The following is a 26,356-nucleotide window of genomic DNA, read 5'->3' as shown; positions in this document are numbered from 1 at the left end:
GACCTGATTTACTATAAGTTGAGAATCACTGCTCGTCAGGAGCCTTCTGACCCGCATCTCCTTAGCAAGTCTAAGACCTACCAGAAGGGCCTCGTATTCAGCAGCATTGTTCGAGGCTTTGAAGTCGAACCTCACTGCACAATTTAGCTTGTGGCCTTCCGGGCTTTCCAACACGATTCCTGCCCCTACGCCAGTCTCTCCCGAGGACCCATCCACGAATAGTTTCCATATGGGGGGCTCGGCTGGTTCTATTATCACCTCCATTTCTAGGGCTTTGGCAAACTCAACCATAAAATCAACAAGGGCCTGGCCCTTGATGGCGTGTCGAGGTCGGAACGTTAGATCGAACTCACTGAGCTCGATTGCCCATTTTAACAGGCGTCCTGATGCGTCTATTTTCTGCATTACCTATTTTAATGGGAAGTTGGTGAGAACTTGTATTGAGTGGGCCTGGAAGTATGACCTCAGTTTTCTTAAGGCTGTGATAAGGGCGAGTGCCAATTTCTCCATGTCTGGATAGCATGTTTCAGCTGGGAGAAGTGCTTTGCTGATGTAGTACACTGGCAATTAGCGCTCACTTTCTTCTCTGACTAGGACGGCGCTGATTGCCACGTCCGAAACCGCTAAGTACAGCAGTAGAGACTCATTCGGTTGAGGTTTCTACAAGAGAGGCGCCTCCCCAAGGTGCTTTTTCAGAGCCTCGAAGCCTTCTTCACACTCCGAAGTCTATTGGAATTTCTTTTCTTGTTTCAGCACATTGAAGAAAGGCAAGCTTTTATCTATGTCTCTGGAGATGAAGCGACTGAGTGCGGCTATCCGACCGTTGAGACTTTGGACCTCCTTCGGTTTCTAAGGTAACCTCATCTCTAGCAAGATTCGCCTCAATTCCTCTTTAATTGACAATATACCCCAAGAACTGGCTTGATGCCACTCCAAAGGTGCACTTGAGGGGATTCAATTTCATATTATACTTTCTAAGTATCGAAAAAGTTTGGTCGAGGTGACTCACGTATTCGGCTGCCTGGAGGCTTTTGACCAGCATGTCGTCAACATAGACCTCCATGGTTTTGCCAATGAGTTCGGTAAACATCATGTTGACCAACCTCTGATATGTAGCTCCGGCATTCTTCAGGTCGAAGGGCATGATTTTGTAACAATATAGACCCCTGTCCGTAATGAACGATGTAGTTTCCTCATCAGGTCGGAACATGGGTATCTGGTTATACCCTGAGTATGCATCCATGAAACTCAGTAGTTCATGTCCAGCAATAGAATCTACAAGTTGATCTATTCTTGGAAGTGGGAAGCTGTCTTTGGGGCACGCCTTATTTAAGTTTGTGAAGTCCACGCATACCTTCCACTTTTCGTTGGGCATTTTCACCGGGACCGGGTTGGATATCCACCTTGGGTAGATGGCTTCTCTTATGAAACCATTGCGGCTAAGTTTTTTTACTTCGTCTTTCAGTGCCTCGTACCTTTTCGGATTGAGGGCACGCCTCTTCTGTCTATGGGGAGCATAGGAGGGGTTGATGTTAAGGTGATGGCAACTGATCCTAAGATCTATTCCTACCATATCTTTATGTTTCCATGCGAAGACATCCAAGTTCCCTTTCAAGAAGCTTATCATCTCTGCTTTTGCTTAAGGGGACAATGACTTTCCTATACGCAAGACCAAACTGGGATCTTCTAGGTTGGCGGGGAAAGTCTCCCATTCTTCCATTGGGGTCGCATTTGGTTCAGAGTCAATTATTTGGAGATCTAACTCATCAAGAGGGTGTCCTTGTTTAGGGACCTCTTCCATGTCGACGTCTCCCTCTTGTTTAGAGGTATGCCCTTGTTTAGGGGCGTCGAGCATTTCCACGTCCGTACTGACTTCAGCGGGTACCTCAGTTAGGATTACATTAACAGTTCGGGGCTCGAACTTTTGCAACGAGTTTAAGTAGCATGCCCTGGAGCCCATTTGATCGTCTCGGACCGTAGCAATCCCATGTTCAGTTGAAAATTTCATGCACAAGTAGTGGATGGACGTGACAGCCCAAAGATCTTTCAAAGCGGGTCTGCCCAATACTCCATGATAAGCCGATCTGTGATCTACCACCAAAAATTTCATGAAGTGCTGGGCCACTAGGGGTGCCGAACCCATCTCGACAGGCAAAGTAATCCATCGTCGTGGGATGATGCTGTCCTCGATGAATCCGAATAGTGGATCGGTCATGGGGATCAACCCATGTTCAATTTGCATTTTGTCAAAAGTGGAGTCGAACAATATGTTCACGAAACTGCCATTGTCAACGAGCATGCATTTTAACTCGTTTCTAGCCACTACGGCTCTTACAACCAATGCATCACAATGGGGGTGGTGAACCCCATTTGAGTCTTCCTGGGAAAAGGTGATTGGGGCCACCCTATCTGCTGCATGCGACTCGTTGACAATGTAAGTGATCATTGGTGGGTCCTTTGCTTCCCTTGTATAATTTCTCTGGGCATTCCTGGTGTTGCCACCGATGTGGGGTCTCCCAATGATAGTGTTGATCTCCCTGATGACCTGGCTCCTAGAAAATTGGGCTTGGTTTCCCTGTCTTGATTGACCCCGGTCCCTTGATTCTCTTCTTCGAGGTGATTGTTCCCTATGCTCTCTATCCCCCTTCCTCGGGGAGGCGGATCTGTAAGGATATTCGTTCCTGCTGGAAGGGTGTGGGTTGCTTCGATCAAGGCGTCGATTGGCGTCTCAGCACTCACTAGTGTCATGTCCATAGAGTTGATGGAACGTACAAAACCTTGTCCCTTCCAAGGGTCCGTTTGACCTTTTCTTTTTCTTCTTGTTATCAGCTCTTCTAGATGGTCCCGCTTTGGCAGGGGTATTCTCATATGCCAACACCGGTACTGCATTTAATGTGGCGGAAGCCAGGGCCTGTCCGGATGTGGGAGCTATTGTATGACCTGCTTCGGTCCACTGCAGAGTAACAAGGTATGCTACGGGTCCTCGACCTACCTGCCTCTAAGGTGAAGGGAGTCCCTACGCGGCACAATTGCGATGATCAATCATTTCTTTACTAACAATTTTCACTCTCATCATTTTCACCATCTCGTCATATGTGGAGGAATTTTTGCTACGCACGTCCCTCTAGAACAAAGTGTTCATGTTGAGCCCACCTTTCAGGGCTGAAAGGGCCTCTCTGTTAGTGACTTGTTCACAGTAGGTGATTTCGTTTGTAAACCTGGCAAGATAGCTCTTCAGCGTCTCCTCAGGGGCCTGCCTCATATCTTGCAGGCGTTGCACTGGTGCCTCTCCTTCCCTGCGTGAGAGGTACTGGTTCAAAAATACTTTCTTCAAATTCGGCCAACTTCTGATGCTTAGGGGAGGAAGCCTGCTATACCATACTTCGACAGCCCCACCTAGCGTTAAATGGAAGGCTTTGCATTTCAAAGCAGGCGAGACTCCCCTAAGGCTCATATGTGTCATGTACTTGGTGAGGTGCTTCTCCAGGCCTCTTTTCCTTCATACTTGGGGATCTTAGGGGGCATGAAATTTGCTGGCATTGGGAAGCTTCGGGTCTCCCTTGAGAAAGGGAGATTATCATCATCGTCGTCGATCTCATAAGATCGACAGGGCCCATCTGACCCTTCATCATCCTGAATGTTCTAGGGAGGTGGAGGTGCTTCTCCTCGATTTCCTCAGTTGACTAGGTTCCTCCTATTTTTCCTATTTCTAGGAGGAGGGAGAGCATGTTCTTGTTCGTGATCTAGACGAACTGATCCTCTTACTGGGCGGACCCTTCCCTATCCGGTCGAAGACGCTTACCGACCTCTGGTCCTCATGTTCTTGAGGAAAATTATCCCCCAAGTATGGTTCTGATGGCTGGCTCCCTTACAAATAAGATGTGACTTCGGCATTCATCTCCCTTTCGAGGGGATGTTCTGTGTGCCGGCTCATGTGGCCTTGGGAGTGAGATACAGGAGCTTCCCGCACCGGGTAAGATCCTTGGGGCATTTGATAGCCCTGATGACCCTGGGCTTGCATGAGGAGTTCATGCATTGCCATATTCTGAGCTGCGATGTCTCTCATACCCGCAGCTATCTGAGCCATTCTTTCAGTGAATATGGCTGTTCTTCCACCTCGGTGACGCCGGTGATGTGGTCTCTGATGAGTAACATTGTTATGGAGTACCTCTTCTTCAGAGGCCTCTCTCATGGTGTTGTCGTCTTCATGGCTATAGCTGCTACCTCCTTTTTCAAGGGTGATGAGAACTTGGATTATAACTTGACTTTGTTCTTTTTTAAGAACGTCCCCTTTTCAGAGTTAGTCGCTAATTTTCCGGTAACTTCTCCAATGGAGAATGCAAAACTTTGAATGGGAAGTTCTTTCCACAGACGGCGCCAATCTGTTGACCTCGAAAATTGGTCCTTCCACATGGCCAACTGAGAGCTACTCCACTTATTCCTCCCTGCGCACAATCAGCGAAAGGGTCAGACGCACACGTACACGGTCGAGACCAGCGGGGCTGGTGGCAGCCATATACACTTCGACAGTCAAGTCAGATTTAGGTGGTCGGAACAGTACCCAGGGGTTGTGCAAAATAATGATAAGGGAGAGGAGAAATATATAAGCTTGCTATGGAGTGCTATGTAGTAGGAGTTTCATTACCTTTGCCTCTTGTCAAACCTTGGGTATTTATAGGTGGGATGAGCCGTTGGATGTGGGACACATGTATACATCTGACGGTATGAGGCGTCCGCTCATAGGCGTTAATCAGCCGCGTCTGTAGAGTGGGTGGACAACTTATTTCTCCTGAGTTGAATTGACATAAAGTTGATAAGTCACATTAACTAGCCTCATGGAGACGTCAAATCAATCTAAACCTTAGGTGCAGAAAGGATCTTAGCACAAATCTCTTTCTGAAATTGGCGATAGATCTTCTAACCGGGGTCCACTTGGCATCGGCCTCAAGGGCGAGGTGCTTCGGTCAGGTTAGTAGTAGGGATCGCCTGTACTTCGCAGCGTGCTACTAGGTTGAAGACATTGCTGATATCACTTCGGAAACATTTCGAACGGGTCTTTATCAGGTCAGAATCTATGGTGGTACGTGTTTCGAGGCGGATCAGATAGGGGCGTAACAGTGCTAATGTTATTCCAGGCTTGACTTTCGTTATTAAGCAACCACCGTAATTATATTTTCAATCAGTAGTTCTTCAATTATAAATCTTTCGAACAGTTTGTGCAGCCTGTGATCGCACTGTCTTTGCATCCATGACATCGATAATTGTGCTTTAAGTTGACATTGATCATTACATTTTTTTTCCTAAGGCAAACTTTATTTTTTGGGAGTTCGAATTTGAAATCTCATGTGTTTTGAACAGGAATTTCTTCAATTGTTTGACTTGTACATTTACAGAAGCTATCCCAAAGGCTTTATTGCGAACAATGGGTGTTGAACTTTGCTATTTGTATATCCGATGTTGACACCCCGGTGGGTCCCATGTGAATTTTATATTGAAAAAAATAAAATAAACCATCCACCCCGTGCATGTATGTATTCTATATCTTTTCTGTATTTCCCTTTCTTGTATGTGAAGAAGGGTTCTAATAAAATAGGAAAATGATATATGTACAATACCAAGTGCTGTATACATTTACAGCTCTCTCGCAAATGATAGGGTCCGTGATTATTTTATTCATAGGCCCACTCCTACATGTGAAAGGGCTATCGAGAAAGTTGTTAAAAATGGTGTATTTGTAGCACATTAGAATAAAATAATTGTGAGCCCCCCTCTCTTGTAGGGGGTATTATTCAGGGTGTCAGCTCCAAATGTATAAATAGGGAAATTGGTGGGTGTTAAGGGACGGACTCTATTTCATTTAAAGAGTCACCTCCAGGTTTGCTTTCCTTTTATTAAAAATTATTTATTTGATTTTGTTAGAATTAAGTTGTAACTCGAATTCTAATGAGTATTTTGATTGGAAATATTGTTGAAGTAGTATTTGAAGTTAGTAGTAGACGTGAAGATGTCTTGAAGGAATCCCAAGTGAATTTGACTTCTTTTTAATCACAAAATCTTCATTATTAGTTTTATCCATTGTATTGAGAGTTCGCCTTATATTAAACTCTTAGAGTGTGTTTGATTGTCAATATTTTTCATGAAAAATGTATTTTTTCCACTTAAATTCTTACTTTTTTGTTGTTTAATTGACATTATTTTTCATGGAAAAACATTTTCCTACTTTTGGTGATGTGGCCATGTTTTCCTCAAAATCAAGGAAAATATCTTCTTTAGGGAAAATTGGATTTCATTTTTTAGAGAATTCACTATCTCTTTCTCTCTCTCGTCTATCCATTCTTTTAAAAAAGGGCAAGTATAATGTTTTTTAGATTAAAAATTAAATCAGTCAAACATATTTAATTGACAATTTTTATGCAAAGTTCATGCTTGCAATCAAACGCACCCTTAATATATTAATTCTCCTAGTATGTTAGGAATTCTTCAGTTATAAATATGTGGTACACAACACATATTGAAATTGATCAATTGTCCAAATTAGTTATTAATGTACACGTGCATATGCTTCGACTTGTTGCAAATGTTGAAACTTTATAATCTTGTATAAGGTTTAGATCGTATGTCTAGGGCTTATCAAGTTAAGGAGGCATCGCACATACAAATGGAAGTTCAAAACAAACTGCACTTGCAAGTTGAAGTAAGCCCCTCTCATCCACCTTTCAATAGCTCAAGAAAGTCGACCTTTGAAGTTATTTTACAATACCAGACTATAGTTCATATTGGACTGTCTGGAGCTTAATAATTGGTTACTTAGGCAGCCTTTTCAGTCTGACAATCTTAGGTGCACGAGATTCACCATTGTAATAGTGAAATCCTGCAGCTGCAAGTAGACGTTAGTGCCTTATTAAGAGTGAATTACTATAATTCTGTGTTTTTCGTGCATGTTTCCAATTTTCGATTTGCTTAATGTTAGTCCGTAACAGTACATTGAGCTAAATCTATCCTTACCATGGTGACACAGGCTGAAAAACATTTGCAGATTCTTCAGGATGCTGAGAGAAGGTATGTGGCTATGTTGGAGCAAGCCTGCAAGATGCTTGTCGATCAAATTATTGGATCTGTAGTTGTAAATGATGGAGAGTATTATCAACTGAAAGGAATGGAGTCAATCCCTAGTGCTTCCCACAATCCACATGGAACATACATATCGTCATCTGCTTGTGAATTGGGAATTCAATGCCCGAACACACTGTTTGTTCAACTGAAAGCTGCCATACCTCCTATGAGAGTTTGGCAGGATTGCCTGAAGAAGGATCTTCACTGGGCGAAAGAGGCAAATGCTGAACATGGATTTGACAACTGGATCATTCATATGGAGAGTATAAAAAGAATGTAATTAGATCCCAGTTTTATTTTAGTTCACGGGATTTGAAACAGGTTAAGATCTCTTATGGAAAGTTTGGTACGAGGGTTTAGACAGCACTGGACAATATCAATATACTATTTGCTTGAATTCTTGTCGATCATACCCGTCCTTATATTATCTATGAAGATGGAAGACAACATACTTGAATTACTTTAGCTAAAGTGGTAAACCATAAGTGGTAAAGTTTATATAAGATTGGACCTCTTTCTAGTACTTTACAATGTAGTTTTTTCAACCAACTCATTCGATCGTCCAACTTAATTTTTGAAATGTAATTTTCGCACAAGAATTTTACATCTAAGTATAGAGTTTTCAAACTCACGTATTTACGCACTGTTTGGTAAAGATTTTAATTTAGGTATTAATTTATGTTAATTAAACAATTAATTTTCAACAAATATTTTATGGCACAACTTTTTAATCACACATTTCATCAAATTTATCAAAATTTATTAAAAAATTGATTTTAATCACTACCAAACATAGACTTAAATTAATTGGATCTCAGAAATTCACTTCTGACAGATAGGGACCTAAAATGACGCCGTCTGAAATGTAATGGGTCTATTCCTAATTTTCCCTAAGTACTAAAAGTATAGCTTTTAAGCTAAGCTGTCTTGCCAAGGCGACGGAGAAGGAGAGACACGCCATTGTCAAATCCAAGAGCAACAAGAAAAGCAGAAATGGCTGCAAATTTCATGCCGCCGCCGGCCACGGTGCATCAGGCGGTTCAACCACTAGCCTTCTTGCTTGGTACTTGGAGAGGCCAAGGCGAGGGCAGGTTCCCCACTATCTCCCCTTTCGCTTATTCTGAAGAGCTCAACTTTTCTCACTCGCCTAACAAGGTATTCTGTAGTTCTGTCTCGCGTTGAAAAATTACGCAGCAATTGAAATTGCAGTGTTCCATAAGTGATTTTGTTTCCATTTTTAATTTTGTTTTGGTTATGAATGAGAAGCCCGTTATAGCTTATTCTTCAAAGACTTGGAAATTGAACACCAATCAGCCTATGCACGCTGAAAGTGGATACTGGAGACCCCAAATTGATGGGACCATTGAAGTTGTAATTGCCCAGAGCACTGGTCTAGCTGAAGTCCAGGTACTCTTAGAAAATCTATTTTTGACACGAACCCGTGGAAATATTGTATATAGAATTGTAATTTTATTTCATAAATTCAATAAAATAACTATTTTAACATTAATTCGAACTCTAAGTTACTTTTAAGATAATATGTAGCTGATGCTCGCTAATATGTTAATTGTTTGATGAAACCCACCACAAAGGAGGGAAAGCGAAGCTTAATCAAAATTTTCGTATATCCTTATGGAAAAGTTTCTGATTTTTCTTCAAAATAAGAGAAGTAAGAAATTTCTTTTTGATAGGCCATGAAAGGACAAGGTTGGAATGCGTCGATTATTAAATTCACCTGACCTGATATTATCCATTTTAGGAACTTCCAGTGCCAAAGTCATTGAATTGTATCCGGTTGAAGCATGTAGTCGTGGCGGATGCAGAGCAGACGAATTTAAAGCACGCTCCTCATTCATTAGATAGAGAATATCACTAAGACTTCATGATTTTTTTCCATTAAAGTATGATGTTAAAAGGAATACGATAATCTGGTTCTCTTGAATGTGGCCTTGTGAAATTAGAAGTTATAATGCTACTCTTTTATATTAGTTAAGGTTTGTTTTAACAAGCTGAGTTGCAAATGAATTTCATTTGTTCATGTTTGTTCTTTTACTTAACTGATATTCATGCGTGTCCGTATTTTATGATTAAAAAAGGCTATGTAAAAACTTATATTTAAGAAAATTTGCAATTTGCTTAAATGCCCAATGATGCACTTCTAAGAGAACTTGTAAGATTTGAAAGAAAATCAGCTCGTGAAAGAGCATTTTTGTCGCGGAAGCTCGCTCCAAGGATCTTTAAATCGGTGTTTTCCAGGCTCAATCTAATGTACCTTTCTTTACCAAACAATCAAACCAACCAGCTCCGATCCACGACCAATGTAATTTACCTCGGTTGCTATTCAATTTTACCCACAAAGGACAAGAATCGGTGATGATTTGTAGCCACAAATGTAAGGAGAAAATACAACAAAGGTAGGTTACGAAGGAACCACAAATTACATAAAGTAATCACCCAATTTTGGCACTTCAAAGGGGCTTCCAAATTTCCTCTCTTTTTTCTCACAATTCATACTAGAAAATAGTTAGGGTTGTAGTCTTATAAATAGTCTAGGGTTAGGCTTTTAATTGGACCAAAAAGAAAGTAAACGAGCTAAGATTTAAACCATCCAAGAGGGAATGCAATTGGACCTGGTGGAGTTCATGGATTTGGTTGTCGGACTTATTTCATTCATCGGCCTATGTGTATGAAATATATTATCCATGTTAACATCATAGTCCGGGATTTATTGGATATCAAAAAACCCAACAATTTTAATGTTCAAAATTGACTAAAGAAGATGAAGTAACTAATCTAAATTTCCATGTTTAATGTGGTGTTAAGTCATTTTTGTTAATGCTTGAATGGTCTGTTCTTGGATGATTAAGAATATGAATTAATGAACAATCTACTGCTTATGTTGGGCACATTTATTGAGTGAGCTGTAAAAGGTACGCACTCTGCTAGATCACTTTTCTTGGCATTAGGGGCTTCATGTTTTTGTAGGTATGGATGCAAAATGTGATTATATTTGGAATTTGTCCTTGGTTTAGTTTTCATGATTATCTCATGCTCATGGATGGGCTGTAGTTTTAACTTGGATGAACTAGGCTAACTAAGGAAAGCAAGTTTGAATTTCTAAATTTTTATTTTTAAGTTACAACCTCAAATCCTATTTGGTACACAAATTGGATGTATAATTAAGATGAGATATTCAAGACATTATTCCAGGTTCAGCTCTTAACATGGCGTGACACTTTAATGATCCTCCTTTGTTCCTTTGTGTATTGGATAGTGCTTTTTGGACCTCTGTCTGCAGCAAAATTTGAGTGGGATCCTACTCATTTTTGGTGAAGCGGGCTGATTTTCTGCCCCAAGCATTGCACTTGAAGTAAAAGCTATATGCTGAACAGTGTTCTGACTAAAGAACATTCAGAAGTATAAAAGCAAATTTGTCAATTGTCTCATTTAATATTTGTCTCTAACCAACATATTGTAAAAACATTTCTGACTTAGTCATAAGAAGTTGTGGTAGCAAAATAATTTGAAGCAGAACAGACCTCTTATATTATAGAGGTAGACAGGCTTCTGAAGAGACAATTTTTGTAGTTTCTGACTGAATTTCTCCTCTTATATTGCTTCACTACTGTGCTTCGCAGAAAGGAACATTTGATGCAGAACAGAGAATTGTGAAGCTAAAGAGTGCACTTGTCGGGAATGCTTCAAAGGTAAATAAATAAAAGAGAGATTGTAATGCATATAACCCCTAAGTGATAAAATCTAACCACAACTTGATCTTTCAACACATTTATATTCCTTTAATGCAATAGCAGTGAATTTGATCCTGCATTCTTCACATTATTATGCTTCAGTGGAGATTCTGGTCTATTTTCGGACTTGAAAATGATTTGGGTACTCGTCATTCCCAGTTCTCTTTTTGTCAACTTTCTGATTCTTGCTGCCTAATTTATTAGCCCTTTCAGTGATAAGCAGCAGGAGAATTTATATTATGGAGAGACGATTGCATTGAATTTCCTCCTAAGTTCTCTCATCCTCCTGTTCTTCTGCTGCTTCTATCTAAGCTTCTGTTACCCTATGATAGATAGCACAGTTTCCAATCATCTAGCTCCTCTTTGGTTTAGATAAAAATCAGTAGTAGATTTTGATCATAGTTGATGGAATGTGTGGTTGAAAAGCTGTGGTCCCATAATATTTGTGGTTAAAATTAATTGTTGATTTTAACTCCAATTTTAATCAACTTTTCTAGCTAAATCAAACAGGGGCTAATCTATCTTTGTTTCTGCACATTTTTTGCTATGGCACTTGTACTCCTTGAGCACACTCTCATGTAAATTCCATTTCCTCTTCAAGAATCGTTTTGCTTCATGATGCTTCGCGTTGCTTCATAGTTTATTGAACATGAAACTTGAGGTGCTTAAATGACAGCATGATGTGATGTTTAAACTCTTTCTGGTGGACAGGTAAAGCAGATAACGCGAGTTTTCAAAGTGGGTAATGAAGAATTATCTTATGTGGTCGAAATGGCTACCAATCTGAATGATCTTCAACCACATTTGGAAGCTTCTCTTAAGAAGATTTGATGCTCGGATGTCTAGCTTATAATAAATAAGTTTGCATGTTGTATTTGAACTTGCAGTTTTTCTTCGATTATCCGAAGATCTAGTCCGCACAGTTGTACTTCGAAAGATTTTATGCAAAGGTGTCCTATTTCATATTACTATTAGCCTTCTACAGCCTTCTAGGAGGCGCAAGACATGACAAGACGATGACATCTAAGCTTCAAAGCTTACAAATCTAGCCTAGACGTGAAAAGTATTTACTTGATTATTATTACATTTAATTTATGACAATAAATAAAATAAAATAGTATTTACTAAACAATTAAAATCATAAATACTCCAATTACTTAAGAATTCTTGTGATTAAACAATTTTCAATTTTTCAGAAATTAGACGAGCACAAGAACCTTTTTAAGGTAAATAGTTCCAAGAATAGGTCACATTAATTTAGTGTTTTGGTCCATGTTAATCATTAGGTTCAAGAAATGACTAAATATATATATATATATATATATATATATATATAAAGCCTAGCCTGACTTAATGTTCACCTAAGTGAGCATTAAACGATCAAAAAGAGTAGTTAAAGAGTAGTTAACCGCTTCTTTCTTGAAAATGTCTCAAGGAACCTTTTGAAAACGAGTGCTGCTTCATGTGGATAGAGGACAATTGTCAGGCTATTTACAGGGAGCAGATGACTTTCTTTTATTGACAATCAGCTAAAAAAAAAAACAGCACCAGCATCCGTATGGTCCCTGGAAGTTATTCCCCTGTAAAGGAGACTCTTTGAAAACGCCTCAAGAAGGTTTTTTCATGCATTTAGAACAGTGATTTTATGTTGTTTCTTGTATATGAACAATAAAGTGCTCTGAGTTACAGAAAAAAATGAACCACCAATGGCCAGCTCTTGCAGATACTTCACCGCGTGAATTGTTTTTCATGCTCAGCACTAGCAAAAGAAAGAATACGATACTAAACTCAATTCTACAAGCAAGAATCCCCCTTTTCCTGATTTTCCTTCACTATATTCGATTTCATATATAATTTTGGGCAAATTTATGACACTTGCACGATTCCTCTCGCAATTTCCTTGTTACTGCACTTTGCTTAAACCACTGGTTTTGTATATTTCACAATCGAGATATATATATATATATTCATTATTCAAGAAGAAAGTGGAGAAGATGAGTATGTGCAATATGTTTGGATTTCGCAAGCACAAGGGCAGAAATTTAGCAAGAAGTGGTTCGACCTCTTCTTCTACTTCCATTGTAAATTTGAAGGGTACAAGCGGCAGAGCTTCTAGCAGGGTGATGGACAAGAAGAAAAAGTATGAATACATACCTGATAATTTTACATCCATCGACCAGGTTATTCCTTCTTCCTTGCTACTTTCCTCACAATTTTACTGCTAGTTAGTCTTTTAGGACGTGTGATTAAGGCGCTATTCAAATGAATACATGCAATCCTGATTAGATTAGATAGTTAATATGCTAATCCGCAAAACTTCTGTACTTGTTACGGCGGGGAAAAGAGTTAATTTAATCAATGGTCACTAAACTTTGCTATAAACTATTACTTGTTTATCAAAATTTAAAAAGTTACTATTTGCTTACTAAACTCTATTATAGGTTTACTGCTTCTTCACCAATATTAAAAGGTTACTCATTGCAAATTCAAATTTGAATAAAGTTACTCATCAATTACTCATACACTTTCATAAGTGTTACCTATAGCAAAGTTCAACGAGTAACTTTTTAAATTTCGATGAGCAAGCAGTAACTTATAACAAAGTTCAATGAGCAATTAGTAACTTATAGTAAAGTTATCTAGCTGAGAAAAATGGAAATTAGAGCTGTGTTTATGACAAGATTCAGATGAATACAAGTGACTCCCCTCTTAACATTTTAGACAGGTCACATCAATTAATTTTTAATAATTTTCACATTCTTTTCATTTTTTTGTTGAGTTGCCACACGTAAATCGAAAAATTTTCCTTCTTTTTCAACCACTCATTTTTCTAAAAAATACTATTCCCCCTATTTTCATTTTTAGGTAATGGGGGTCAAACTGGGGCTAAGTTTGGTGAATCCGATGCTGGTGTCTCCATGTGTGTTTCTTTTGGGTTTAATTCCCCAAGTTGAGGTCATCAGCCTTTATCCATAGAATGTAGTACAAATCATCTTTATCTTCCTGTTCCTGCCGTATTATTTAATCTTGTAAGGCATGAATGATGTAACTAAACATCTTATCAGTGGTTGCAAATTGCAAAAGCTAAAGTAACTACTACCCGCCACTCTGAGAGGAGAGAAATAAACTGAAAGGTATCTACAACAGAACCTGTTTGGCCAAGCTTAAAAAAAGTATAAAGTTACTATATCTTTCCTTGAACATGCTACTTTACTTATTTTGGAACTTGCTTGTTTAACTGTATGGAAACGTTTTAAGCTGAGCCAAGCTTGCTCTAGTCATTTATTCACACTACTGCACACACACGACTGGCAATGGTAGTTCTCTTTTTCTCTTTGGAATTAATCAAGAAAAGGGATAAAGATGAAGATCAGCGTTGCATGGTGACAAGGTTGATGAGAACGAAAGCACCATAAATGCTGTTGATAACAACAGAAAAGGATTAAGCAGGAAAGGTCCCTTCATTCGTAACAAGTTTTTTCTCCATTATGTATTGTGATTATATTCCCACTGAGTCATACGACAAGACACCACCACAAGTTTTAAATAAATTTTGGGATTGGTTATACGAACAACTTTTTAGATTATATATATCCGAAAAAAAAAATTAAATAATTTTTTAAAAAATCAAAAAAAATCAAAAAATCAAACATTTTACAAGAACTTGTGTTAATTTGGGTCGTCTTTCCCTTTTCTATTCAGTTTTATTGGGGTTTCATAATTCTTTAGGTATATTTTAACTTATCTCTCATTGTTATCGTTTTATACTTTAATGCTCAATACTGTATAGTATGGCTAGTCTAATAGCAGTTCTATGGAATTTCATTTAAATTTGGCATATTTACAGAATGAAAGCACATGTCCGCTCAAGGGGATATACAGTTACTAATGATCTAGATGTTTTTGTCTTCCACTCTGTTTCTGTGTGTATGTGTGTCAGTGTGAGTATCAAATATCCTGTAAACTGGAATGGCTGCTCAAGATTGTCACCGTGGACTAATATCAATTACTAGAAAATTGCTGCAAGTTCTTGATTACAGTATGTTACCTCGGTAAATTTAGTGGGATTCATATCTCAACATAAATTATTTAAGCTCGTAACGTTGATTGACTGTTGCAGGTCACAGTTGCCTTGAGGGAATCTGGTCTTGAGTCATCAAATCTGATTCTGGGAATTGATTTCACAAAAAGTAATGAATGGACAGGTTAGTGAAAGTGCAAACTAAATTGTCCGATAAAAAGCTGCATTTATTTCTAATTTTTTGGAATGAACTTACTAGGGAATTCCTAATTACCTAGAATATTGGATTTTTGGAATTACATTAATTGGCAGCTGAACAATTGTTTGATCCCTCCTTCACCTCATATTTTCGTGCATTATTTTACTTTTATTATTATCTTTGATGTTCTTGACATAGATTTTGTAGAATAGCTTGCTTATCCCATAGATACCCCAAAAGAATATTTTTGCAGCATGTTCAACATCGGTGTATCTGTTGTCACTATCAGATGTTTGTCAGATCGTTACGCATGTGAACGGCAACATACCAAACTGTTTTGTACGGTTGAAGATCAATTTTGAAAATTTTCATTGGGAAGAAATAATTATGGAAGAAGGGTTCCATATCTTTCATTTGTTACCATTTTTGTTGGATAAACAATCACATATTCATCACCACTGAATTGTCATGGGTATTTTTGGCTGGAATTTTTATATCTTAACGCTAATGCATCAATCTTGTTATTAAAGGTAAAGTGTCATTCAACAATAGAAGCCTGCATGCGGTTGGTGATATACCTAATCCATATGAAAAAGCTATATCCATTATCGGAAAAACTTTGGCCCCTTTTGATGAAGACAACTTGATTCCTTGTTTTGGATTTGGAGATGGTTAGTTCATTTCATTTGTGGTATTATTTTTCCTTTCCGGTGGCTAGTTCAGTATCTGACGAACTTAGGTCATTTCTCCCTCTATCTGTAGCGACTACATGCGATCGGGAAGTATTTAGCTTTCACAGTGATCATACTCCTTCTCATGGTTTTGAAGAAGTTTTAGCCCGCTACAAAAGAATAGTTCCAAATTTGCGATTGTCTGGTAGGCTTCTATCCTACTTTATTAATCTTCCATTTATGAATATGTTTTCTTAAGACCATGGACTACCTCCATATGCATGTAACATAAAATTTTCATTCACAAAGCAGATTGATAAATATTTATGCATTTGTCTGTTTAAGGGCCAACATCTTATGGGCCAGTTGTGGATGCTGCAGTAGACATAGTCGAGAGAAGTGGTGGACAATACCATGCTTTGGTAATCATAGCAGATGGCCAGGTCTCTCTCTCTCTCTGACAAGTAGACATTGCTACACCCAGTCGCTCACTTTAACATAATTACGTTTTGTTATGAAGGTAACAAAAAGTACGAGAAATAAGGAACTCAGCCCACAAGAATCGGAAACTATAAACTCTATTGTCAATGCAAGGTACAGTGAAAAATACAAACTATCTGGTTGATTTTGGTGTGAGTTTCATGCCACTTCATCAAGCCCATGCAGTAATATTTATTTTTGAATTAGCAACGATGCAAAATTTTAATGTCATTGTAGCTATCAGAAGCTCGGCTGTAGAAACTCTCCAGATGTCAACTTTCACAGCTAGTAACTTGATATTGGCATTGATTTTTCTAGTATGTTTTGAAATTATAGTTTTATAATTATCATAGGGTTGGCTTAGAAATAGAATTTCCCTCTTCTCAGTTATTATTGAAGATTCAGAGTCGGTATTCTTATGTCATACCAGCCAAAATAGGTCAGTCTCCATGTAATTCTTCATGTGCAACATATGATTTAACACTAAGGAAGACTTAAGTGCTGAAGTGAGATCTTTCTGGCTTTTTGAATGAGTTATTTCAGCAAAACCAGTTATAATTTTTCTTCGTAGAATTATCTTCGAGAGTTATTCAATCGGACTTTTTCTTGTATCACGTTCGCAAAAGCATGATGCAACATGTAACTTGGAAATCGTCTCAGTACATTTGAGTCGGTCATTTCTTTTATCAGTTTGTATCCTCTCTCAATTATTCTTGTTGGCGTCGGTGATGGACCCTGGGAAGATATGAGAAACTTTGATGACAAGATCCCTGCTCGTGAATTTGATAATTTTCAGGTACTGCATTTACTGAAAATTGGTGAAATTTTAACATACCTGGGACGTCTCAAAAGGTAATTTTCCGTGTTGCAGTTTGTTAATTTCACTGCTGTTATGTCCAAACAAGCAACACCGTCTGAAAAAGAAACTGCCTTCGCTCTTGCTGCTCTTATGGAGATCCCTATCCAATACCAAGCAGCTAAAGAACTTCGTCTACTCGGGTATGAACACTTTGAGTTATGTGTGAAGGCTTTTAATTGAAAAACTGGAGTCTCTTAAGAACAAAAAATTAACTTTTTCTTTCCATAAAGCACTTGGACCTTTTCCCTTCTGTTTTGCTAACGAGTATGAATTTCAAATTCCTGACATTTCATAAAAATATTTTTAACCAGTTGATAAGCTTTTCTATCATTTCCAAGTTCTAGAAAATATTAACAAAAATATAATTATCAAGCATGCACTATGTTTATAAAAATTTGCTCGTCTCCTGATAATTCTCTCTCTTTTTCTCGTGTTGGACAAAAGAGGGGTAACGGGTAAGGCAAAGAAAATCGTTCCTAGGCCTCCACCAGTTCCCGACACTAGACGTGTATCATTTCCATCCCAAGAACCCAGTAATACTTCGATGGCTGTGCAAGATGACCGAAATCAGGTAGAGGACCATAAACTGCTAATATCATGTTTGGCTAAGCTTAAAAAAAGTGAAAGTTACTGGAAATTCCTGCATGTTGTGATCAAATTTCCAAATTCTTAACTTTGAATTGATTCATTTTCCTTCTTTCGTCTTTCACTTGAATGAAGGTCTGCCCTGTTTGTCTAACCAACGCTAAAGACTTAGCCTTCAACTGCGGACACATGGTGAGATACTCTAGTACAACATATTTTGTATTTCTTCAGTTAAATTGGAAGCAAAAACTTGTTACCGATATATTATTGAATGCAGACTTGCAGAGACTGTAGCTCGAGATTGTCGGATTGTCCCATATGTCGACAGCGCATAACCAATCGCCTCAGGCTTTACACTTGATGATCGTTGCTCGAGCAAGAAGTCTCGACCCCAAAATTTAACTACATTATAAAGCTATACAAACATCCTTCCTTCAAGGAGAAAGCAGCAGCAATGGTGCTAAGCGTGTAATTTTTACATGTAAATATATTATGTTGATGTGTATTGTCTCTCAAAGTAAAAACTCTCGATTTTCATTTATTGATTTATTTTTGAAAAAAATATATTGAGACATGTTGGCTACATGAATGGTTTAGACTTGTTCATATCAGGTTGGATTTCAATTTGAAACTATGAATATTTAGTAATGGCGACTGGGAGATTAACTTTTGACAGTTTTCATCAAATCCAAGAAGCTACATAGTTTGGGGACATAACTGCAAATTTTCCTCAGGAGTATCGATTTGACTATTTCTGTTGTCCCTTTCTCGCTCTCTGTATAAACTCTACCTTCCCAACTCCTCCGCTGTTCTAGAATCTAGTGAGACAAGAATCGGGGTGGACAGACTGTTGCCACCCCTTTAGAGAGAGAAAAGATGAAACCCTTCCTTGAAATGTTATATTAGAGGGATAAACACGAAGAAAGTTTGTTCATTTTTCGTTGTTTTTTTTGTGATTTTTGTGCTGATGTTTAAAAGAAATAGGTGAAGAAATTTCGAAGTCAAAGAAGAAAAAGTTAAAGAGTTAGAGCCAGAACATAGAATCATTTACAGAATTCCTCGTAAATCTTACGTATCTCTCCCTCTCATTTCATTTCGTAAATTCCAGATTTTGATCGCCTATTATTTATAATTTTTTTCATCTCCGTTTCTGTTTGATCCTTCCTTTTGTTTTTGAGGTTTTTTTTTTTTTTTTTTCCGGGGTTTTTCGCACGATTTTTTCTTATTTTGAGAGGAAAAAGGGGGAAAAGAAGTATTTTAGTGAAGTGATGGACTCGAATACTCCGTCATCGAGTGCCGGAGGAATTGGATCGGCGGATACAACTGGGGCCAGAAGGAATTCGAAGCGACCTAAATGTATTTTTCTCTTTATGCTTTTTGTTAAAATATATATATACACTTTTTTTTTGTTATCTTGTAGAAATTTTTCTGGGATTGTGAGGGCTTGCCTATATGTGTTGTCTGCTCAAAGTTTGATATTTAATTCAAATTTTGAAGAAGAATTTGACCACCTTAGTTCACATTTTGCTGATCTACCGAACTAGTTCTGTCATGAATTTATAAGTACGAAGTTTTTAGGTGTGGATATCCTCTTGCGCGGTAAAAAATTAAAGTTCTTAAAAATATCAAGCATTTTGGTCTATTAATGCGTCATGGAGTAAATTGATCGTTCGTTGAAGGATCAGGCAATTTTGAAGATAAAGATCATGAAAGCTAATAGTTCTCCTGCAGAGAAATTTGCTTACTGAACAAATTCAGGTTTATCTGAATTACTTGAATACTAATTTCCGTGAGAACTCACTGCTAGTTTTCTACCAGACTGTTTTGAATATTCTAGGTATAATAGAAAATGTGAAACACAATGTAAGCTGATGGAAATATATGTTTTGTGGTGTCAAACGATGTTGTTTTATGATTGTTTTCTTCTAGAATATTAAATATGTCAAGTCAATGCTTTGTTAGTCTTCAGAATATGGAGTGTTTGTTCTGTCATTATCTTAATGCTGGAAAAGTTCCTATTTACTTGATCAATGTGATCGTGAATCATCTAACAATTTTTTTTCCAATCATGTCCTTCAGACTCAAGGTTCACGCAACAGGAACTTCCTGCATGCAAGCCTATTCTTACGCCTAAATGGGTGAGACTTTAAGAAGTTCCTGCAGACCGCTGATGTCTCTTCTGGTCATTTATCAATGTTGCTGAATTTATTCTACAGATGGCATAACTTGCCTGTAATGCATTTTATTTGGTGCAGGTGATTTCAGCATTCTTGCTTGTTAGCATTGTCTTTATTCCCATTGGAGTTGTCTCCCTCTATGCTTCCCGGGATGTACGATCAGATTCAACTATTGTGTATCTACCGTTTTAGCATCTTTCTGACTGAGAAGTCTCTTTTTCGTTATCAGGTGGTTGAAATTGTTCATAGGTATGATACTGATTGCATTCCTGCTGATGCAAGAAACGACAAAGTTGGATTTATACAAAGCCCTCGAGTTAAAACCTGCAACAGAACGCTGACGGTGAGTTAGCCATTAGTAATTACTGATATCAATGAAGAACAAAATTTAATAATTGGGGCTGAACCTTGTGTTAATGCCAGGTTCCGAAATATATGAAGAAACCGATTTATATATATTATCAGCTTGACAATTTCTACCAGAATCATCGCAGGTACTTATAATGTACTCTACCATCCTGTGCACTAAATTTATCTTATTTTATTTTATTTATCTATTATTATTATTATTATTATTATTATTATTATTATTATTATTATTATTTTCTCATAGTTGTTGCCTATTTAATATCTTTCGTGAGTACTTGAGGATTATCTTGAGCATCATTAGTTGGTTATACTTCATTCTTTTCATTTTGAAATTCTGTGACCGACATTTGGTGCTTTCAGGTATGTGAAGAGCCGAAGTGATCAGCAGTTAAGAAGCCCAGGAAGCGAGAATGATACAAGTGCGTGTAAACCTGAAGATAATAATGGGATGACAATTGTTCCTTGTGGTCTAGTTGCCTGGAGTCTGTTTAACGATACTTATGACTTCACCCGCAACAACCAGTTGTTGGCCATAAACAAGAGAGGTATCTCATGGAAGAGTGATAGGGATCATAAATTTGGCAAAGATGTCTACCCTAAGAACTTTCAGAACAGCACTCGTATTGGCGGTGCGCATCTTGACCCATTGAAACCGGTAAGCCTCTAGCCATGTTTACTGACTAGATGTTTAAAGTATGAACACTTAAATACCAACACTTCCTTGCATTTAGTTGCTCACAATTTGTTGAGATACTACTTCTCTGCATGACGACTTGTAATTTAATTGAATATATGAAGCTAAAATGTTATTAAAGTTGGAAGAAACTTTGTGGGATGAAAGAAACACTGTTGTTTGGTGGTGGGTATGCATCTGATCAAAATTATGATTTCTATTATGGTATTCACCACCCAATGCAGTTCATGATCCCAAGGTTGGGGACGTCCATTAATTTTGTAAACCCGAATCATAATGTTCTCTATGGGAGCCGTGAAGGAGCATTGGAAGAATGAATGATTTAGAGAGTGTTTGATACCCATTTTTAAAGAAAAATGAATTTTAGAATAGTGGATTGATGAAGAATGTATGGATGAAAATTTTTTTATTTACGTGTAATATTATTTAAATGAAGAATGTGCGGTTGAAAAGAAGAGAGAAAAATGCATTTTGAGAAAAATAAAAATCGAATGGGGCCTTATACTCAGCACTGTGGAATAACCCACGTGCAACTATCATATGTGCTAGCTTGTTCTATACAAAGAACAAAGATGAATTTGGGAATTCTATTTGAAACTAATTGTCTAAAACAACACTCTTGTCATTAACATCTAACACGTTGCAAGACCATGCTTACACTTATGACCACGAGTGAGAACTGAGAGTTAGAAACCCATTCATTCACTTCAAAAACTTTTATTTGATGAAACTAATTTCCACAAGTCATGAACGAATATTTTTTGCGTTACAGTTAAGTGAGCAGGAAGACCTTATCGTTTGGATGCGAACTGCAGCTCTTCCAACTTTCAGGAAATTGTATGGGAAAATAGAGACGGATCTTCAGGCTGGTGATTTGATCAATGTGACGCTCAAAAACAATTATAACACATATAGTTTCGATGGCAAGAAGAAACTTGTTCTTTCTACCACCAGTTGGCTTGGAGGGAAGAATGACTTTCTTGGTAAAGCGTATCTCACTGTGGGTGGATTGTGCTTCTTCCTTGCCATGGTGTTCGTTATTATTTATCTAGTAAAGCCAAGGTATAATACTATAATTCTGTCTACCCCTGCTGTATTAATTGTGTTGAAGCATCCGTTCCTCTCCCTATGGTTCATTGGTTAGTCCAGTCACATTTGGTGCTCTTATATGCTGTTGATATGTGATCTCACTGATTATTCTGTCCCAGGCAACTTGGAGATCCATCATATTTGTCATGGAATCGGAATCCAGGTCACTAAACAAGCTGTTGACTGACATTCTGGTGAATGCATTTTTAGGCACTACATAACGGTTGATATTATCTTGCTCTCTTATCTTTTCAAATATTCGAATGCTATAACCCTTGTTGCACTGGTTTTTGTTGTTATTGACCTGAATTCCTCATTTAAATTTTATTTATGAATTGATTGCGCAATGCCCTTTCTTCCATTCTAGTTCAACTGATGAATTTCTTTTCTTAGTATTATTAACAATTATGGTGGGGGAAGATTGAGTAGCATGCTACTAATGAAGAAAAATGAGTTAAAATTTTGTTTACAGCACCCTAAGCAAAATGTTTGAGAGGTAGGCTCCTTCTGGGTACGAAGGATCAATAGGATGATCACAGGCTGCTCCAGCTTGACGTATAACTGTAATTTTTTTCTCAGCCATCTGTGCAGCACCCTGTATAAATAGAAATGTCCAGAAAAGGTTGTAGGTGTTGTGAAAATGAAGGATAAATCCAATGGTCACTGAAGTTTCAAATAATTAAGCAAATGTTCATATTATCTCAAATAATTTTACATCTAATCGAGAAAAAAAGGGAGATAACGTGCCTGGAGAACTCGTAAAAATGTTCCACTTTGGGTCATAGCACCAGAACAAGAGCAGGTCATTAGCAATCCACCCCGTCTTGTTATTTGCATCGCCAAAGAATTCAAATTTCTGTACATGCCAGATGCGCTTTGTAACACCTGAAAATGTCGCGGTGTCCCAAGAAAATCAGTTTGAATTCTAGTAAGTACATCCTCGTCCTCTTTCCAAAAGACAAAAAGAGAAACGACACAGTCATGGAAAGACGACAAACGACAAAGTCATTTGTACTACTAAGAATAAAAAAGCGCAGAAAGGCACGAAAAATAGGCACATAGAGTACCTTTCTACGTGGAGCTAGTTTTGGTGGATCCAAGATGACTATATCCCATGATTCACCTTTAGTAATAGCATTCTTCATAAATTCAGTAGCATCCTGTCTAAGAAATGATATTCTTCCCGGATCAAGGCCATTGAGAACAATGTTCTCGTTGGCAACTTCCAATGCAGGCAAAGACGAATCAACACCTTCAAGAAAATAATTATGACGACAATAAGAAGCTAAGCCTATTCCAAATGAATTTGAACGCAACTATATAAACCTTCTTTCTTTCTATTTTTAACACACTGTCCAATTCAATTCAAGGAGCTCTCTCTTTGTCATTTAGAAAGATTCAGGTAGCTCCAACATTCGAATTTAGGGAAATTTCAAAATAATCTAAAACGACAAGAAAGACAGCGATCGTGAACATCCTCATACCATACCACATACCCTGCCTTCATTAATCATTACGTGTTAAAAAAAGAGAGGAGAAAATCATATTCCCTAAATTAATGCTAGTGAGAAGTCTAGATAAATGTTTAAATATGATAATAAGTCATTTTGATCACTCCGGTAGCTCTAGTTCTTGCAGCTATATTTTCAGATGAACACAGAAATATATAATATATTTTCTTCAAGAAAATAAAGTACGATGACTATCTCTACTCAAAAACTTAATACTTTCATCAATAGAGAACTTCAATAAAACCATAGATGAAGTTTTGCTGATACTTAGATCATTTGCTTCATTTAAAGGACGTCAGTAAAAAATGACAAAATTTTAACATATATATTTTACCAGTTGCGCTCAGAGCACCGCCACATGCTGCATTCAGCGCGAAACCTCCAGTATAGCAGAAAATATCAAGTGTTTTCTGGCCCTCTGAAATTGAAGATATCAACTTACGGTTCTCCCGCTGATCTGCGTAGAAACCAGTTTTCTGCCCTTCCAAAGAGATCAAATAGGAAATGCCATTCTCCACAACCTGTTCAAGGGAAAAAATAAATATTGACACATACGACTCTAAATATAAAATTTAGAACAGAAGTATATGTGAGAAATATGTGTGATGATTCTTGCACACTTGATACGCGATAAAAATCAAATTCCTACTTCAATGAAACATAGTAGATAACGAAATGATACAGCAAAATTTGAAGAGAGAATAATCTATAAGAACATTAAACTTCCAATATCAGCCAAAATTATATAGATACCCGTGTATTCCGTATGTGATATGATGACATGGTAAATATTATCCATTATAAACCATAAACAATCAGTTTCCATCTCAACAGATTTTACCCTCAAGCAGTGTAAGCTTGTACGGTCTAAGTAAACCTGGAATTTTACCTTAACCATTCTGGAAGAATTTGATGATTCTACAAATGCAGAATCAGAGAAGTCTAAACCTTCCTCCTTCAAGATTTCAGTGGAGGGTCTCCAGGTTACATTGTTGATATTGTTTATTCTGCCGATGCAATCTTTTATTTTTTGCTTGTACTTTTCAACCCAAGCAGCAGATGAAGCTACCACAGCTTCATCTCCAAAAATATCAACAATAAGACCTGACAACCTGCAGCAGAAAATAAAAAAACATAAGAACGGCAAAGCATGGAAATAATCAATAGATTTCGATAAAAAGGATATGCCAACCAGGCTTAGTTTTGGTATGTAATGAAACTGCAGATCAAAGAATGCAATCTGCATCAATAGGTGCAAGCACGAAGTTGCATCCAGCATAGCAACAGAAGTAGCATTTCTAACCATAACACCACCGTGATATGGCCGAGATAAAATTAATGGTGAATGTGAGATATTAACCGCATCCATGCAGAGGAGGCTTTGTAAATTATTCATTTATTTGGACAATTGTTTGACACGGCTAGAGTAATAAAAATAAATAAAGCACCAAAGTTTAAACACATTTAAAAACTTTGCTGAGATAGTTGGTCAGCCAAAAATTCTAAGCCATTTGCCCTCATATCCAGCTCATTATGACAGTAAACCATATTCATAATTTTATAAAATATCGGGTGGTTTAGCGCTTGCAAAACTTGGTATATAAAAACATTTTGGGAAGACTGAGCAAATGCAAGTACAAAAGAAAATTTCTAACGTATGATGCATAAAGGAGAAAATTTATGTTGCAAGATTAGTCTAAGAGAGCCTTTAAGCAGCAGAAGTATTAAGGGTTTATACCGATCTCCTTCACTATTAACAAGACGATAAGCATTTGTATTTGCTGAAGGAAGGCCTAACCGCTCTCGTAATGTAACAGCAGCATCTATTCTTGTTTCTATCAGTTTGTCAACATTCAGTGTGCAAGAAGGATCTCTGTACCATTTTGACAATTGATATAATTAGGCGAGTGTATTTAACAAGTTAACTACTAGAGCATGTTTGGCTGTGTTTAAAAGTTACTTGCCCAAAAAGTTGGCGTAGTAAATAATTTAGAAGTAAGTTTTAAGTATAGCCAAACATGCTCTACGAAGGATTTATTGGGATAGATACCGGGCCGCTTCGTCCTCCAACTGCATGAGCCGAACGCAAAACATAGAAACTGAATTATACAAGCCCCAACCAATTGGCTTTTCAGTCCCATCCGCTACCAGGACAATATCTCCCGTTTTGGGGGGCGGTTTACCAATTATCCTATCAACCGCACCACTGTACACCATTGGACTTCCATCCCTAAAAAGTTGAGTTTTTCCCTTCTTCAGTACAACCTTGGCAATGCCTACAAATCAATTTCATCAACTGCTAGTATGAATGATTATTATTTAAATGTAAATGAATAAATGTGTCCCCTTTTAAACACCTTAATTAATAAGCTCGTTCAAGTCTTGCACTAAATAAGACAATAGATACCAGACACAATAAAGACTGTGCCCAGATAGGAAATAGAAAGAAACCGAGTGCTGTAAATCTGGATTTACTATGCTTGAACAAATTCAAGTACTAAATTCCCAAATAACCAAACAAAAATAACATATTTAACTGTCACACACACGCACAAGCTATGAAATATTACCTTTAGGGTGGTTCGAAGCTATTTCGTGAAGGGTAGTGGTTGTGGTGGTGGCCGGCGCTGAAGCAAGAGAAAGAGTCCTTGACATCAAGAGGCGGCTACCAAGGACCATCCTGCTAGATTTTTTCTGGGTTTACAACAAATTATTCGGAAAATTAATGGAAATTTAATTTAACGCTACTTTACTACTTTGATTTAGCGTTAGATTTAACGTTCAATGTTCATGCGGAAAGCTGGAAATGCAATTTGGGACGGAACTGCTTATCTTCAAG

At 37.7% G+C, this 26,356-nt stretch overlaps 4 protein-coding genes across 8 annotated transcripts; 3 read left to right on the top strand and 1 right to left on the bottom strand.

Annotated features, from left to right (window-relative positions):
- The first annotated feature begins 8,023 nt into the window (after nt 1–8,023).
- Nucleotides 8,024–11,830, top strand: LOC111402392 (UPF0678 fatty acid-binding protein-like protein At1g79260). 3 transcript variants are annotated; one of them, XM_023030654.1, is made up of 4 exons: nt 8,024–8,268; nt 8,380–8,520; nt 10,752–10,820; nt 11,574–11,830. In XM_023030654.1, the coding sequence occupies exons 1-4, from the start codon at nt 8,107–8,109 to the stop codon at nt 11,691–11,693; spliced, it is 492 nt and encodes a 163-aa protein (XP_022886422.1). In that variant the 5' UTR covers nt 8,024–8,106; the 3' UTR covers nt 11,694–11,830. The 3 variants fall into 3 exon arrangements, with proteins under 3 accessions (XP_022886422.1, XP_022886424.1, XP_022886423.1); XM_023030655.1 differs by having other exon boundaries at nt 8,025–8,268; nt 8,404–8,520; XM_023030656.1 differs by lacking the exons at nt 10,752–10,820; nt 11,574–11,830 and adding an exon at nt 8,873–9,151.
- A 582-nt stretch (nt 11,831–12,412) lies between these two features.
- On the top strand, nt 12,413–18,288 carry LOC111402389 (E3 ubiquitin-protein ligase RGLG4-like). Of its 2 annotated transcripts, XM_023030649.1 has the most exons (12): nt 12,413–13,042; nt 13,728–13,817; nt 14,983–15,067; nt 15,613–15,753; nt 15,845–15,958; nt 16,099–16,196; nt 16,274–16,347; nt 16,924–17,029; nt 17,105–17,232; nt 17,537–17,663; nt 17,813–17,869; nt 17,955–18,288. In XM_023030649.1, exons 1-12 carry the CDS (start codon nt 12,731–12,733, stop codon nt 18,036–18,038), a joined length of 1,416 nt encoding a protein of 471 aa, XP_022886417.1. In that variant the 5' UTR covers nt 12,413–12,730; the 3' UTR covers nt 18,039–18,288. The 2 variants fall into 2 exon arrangements, with proteins under 2 accessions (XP_022886417.1, XP_022886418.1); XM_023030650.1 differs by lacking the exon at nt 13,728–13,817 and having other exon boundaries at nt 12,420–13,042.
- Nucleotides 18,289–18,476: 188 nt separating this feature from the next.
- LOC111402391 (ALA-interacting subunit 3-like) lies at nt 18,477–22,367 on the top strand. Its single transcript, XM_023030653.1, has 9 exons — nt 18,477–18,738; nt 18,919–19,033; nt 19,757–19,815; nt 19,933–20,007; nt 20,084–20,197; nt 20,278–20,348; nt 20,584–20,878; nt 21,690–21,979; nt 22,126–22,367. The coding sequence occupies exons 2-9, from the start codon at nt 18,946–18,948 to the stop codon at nt 22,175–22,177; spliced, it is 1,044 nt and encodes a 347-aa protein (XP_022886421.1). The 5' UTR covers nt 18,477–18,738; nt 18,919–18,945; the 3' UTR covers nt 22,178–22,367.
- On the bottom strand, nt 22,363–26,337 carry LOC111402390 (ribosomal RNA large subunit methyltransferase I). 2 transcript variants are annotated; one of them, XM_023030652.1, is made up of 8 exons: nt 26,088–26,337; nt 25,568–25,793; nt 25,316–25,390; nt 24,407–24,629; nt 23,852–24,038; nt 23,074–23,258; nt 22,754–22,891; nt 22,363–22,601 (listed from the first exon to the last, which is right to left on the bottom strand). In XM_023030652.1, the coding sequence occupies exons 1-8, from the start codon at nt 26,194–26,196 to the stop codon at nt 22,473–22,475; spliced, it is 1,272 nt and encodes a 423-aa protein (XP_022886420.1). In that variant the 5' UTR covers nt 26,197–26,337; the 3' UTR covers nt 22,363–22,472. The 2 variants fall into 2 exon arrangements, with proteins under 2 accessions (XP_022886420.1, XP_022886419.1); XM_023030651.1 differs by having other exon boundaries at nt 25,256–25,390; nt 26,088–26,336.
- Nucleotides 26,338–26,356: the final 19 nt, after the last annotated feature.

The sequence above is a fragment of the Olea europaea genome, chromosome 10, assembly GCF_002742605.1.
Source record: "Olea europaea var. sylvestris chromosome 10, O_europaea_v1, whole genome shotgun sequence".
In the NCBI taxonomy this organism is placed as follows: Eukaryota; Viridiplantae; Streptophyta; class Magnoliopsida; order Lamiales; family Oleaceae; genus Olea; species Olea europaea.
This window is presented reverse-complemented; position numbering and strand designations above follow the sequence as displayed.

Excerpts from the sequence above, each read along its gene's own strand:
- LOC111402390 (XM_023030651.1), bottom strand. The coding sequence starts at position 26,196 with ATGGTCCTTGGTAGCCGCCTCTTGATGTCAAGGACTCTTTCTCTTGCT. Across the intron at positions 25,794-26,087 it reads AGCTTCGAACCACCCTAAAG|GCATTGCCAAGGTTGTACTG; the intron begins GTAATATTTCAT and ends ATTGATTTGTAG. Across the intron at positions 24,630-25,255 it reads GTTAATAGTGAAGGAGATCG|GTTGTCAGGTCTTATTGTTG; the intron begins GTATAAACCCTT and ends TTTCTGCTGCAG.
- LOC111402391 (XM_023030653.1), top strand. The coding sequence starts at position 18,946 with ATGGACTCGAATACTCCGTCATCGAGTGCCGGAGGAATTGGATCGGCG. Across the intron at positions 20,349-20,583 it reads TTCTACCAGAATCATCGCAG|GTATGTGAAGAGCCGAAGTG; the intron begins GTACTTATAATG and ends TGGTGCTTTCAG. Across the intron at positions 20,879-21,689 it reads ATCTTGACCCATTGAAACCG|TTAAGTGAGCAGGAAGACCT; the intron begins GTAAGCCTCTAG and ends TTTGCGTTACAG.
- LOC111402389 (XM_023030649.1), top strand. The coding sequence starts at position 12,731 with ATGACACTTGCACGATTCCTCTCGCAATTTCCTTGTTACTGCACTTTG. Across the intron at positions 15,959-16,098 it reads TCCAAATTTGCGATTGTCTG|GGCCAACATCTTATGGGCCA; the intron begins GTAGGCTTCTAT and ends TGTCTGTTTAAG. Across the intron at positions 16,197-16,273 it reads TAATCATAGCAGATGGCCAG|GTAACAAAAAGTACGAGAAA; the intron begins GTCTCTCTCTCT and ends TTTGTTATGAAG.
- LOC111402392 (XM_023030654.1), top strand. The coding sequence starts at position 8,107 with ATGGCTGCAAATTTCATGCCGCCGCCGGCCACGGTGCATCAGGCGGTT. Across the intron at positions 8,521-10,751 it reads CTGGTCTAGCTGAAGTCCAG|AAAGGAACATTTGATGCAGA; the intron begins GTACTCTTAGAA and ends TGTGCTTCGCAG. Across the intron at positions 10,821-11,573 it reads TTGTCGGGAATGCTTCAAAG|GTAAAGCAGATAACGCGAGT; the intron begins GTAAATAAATAA and ends TCTGGTGGACAG.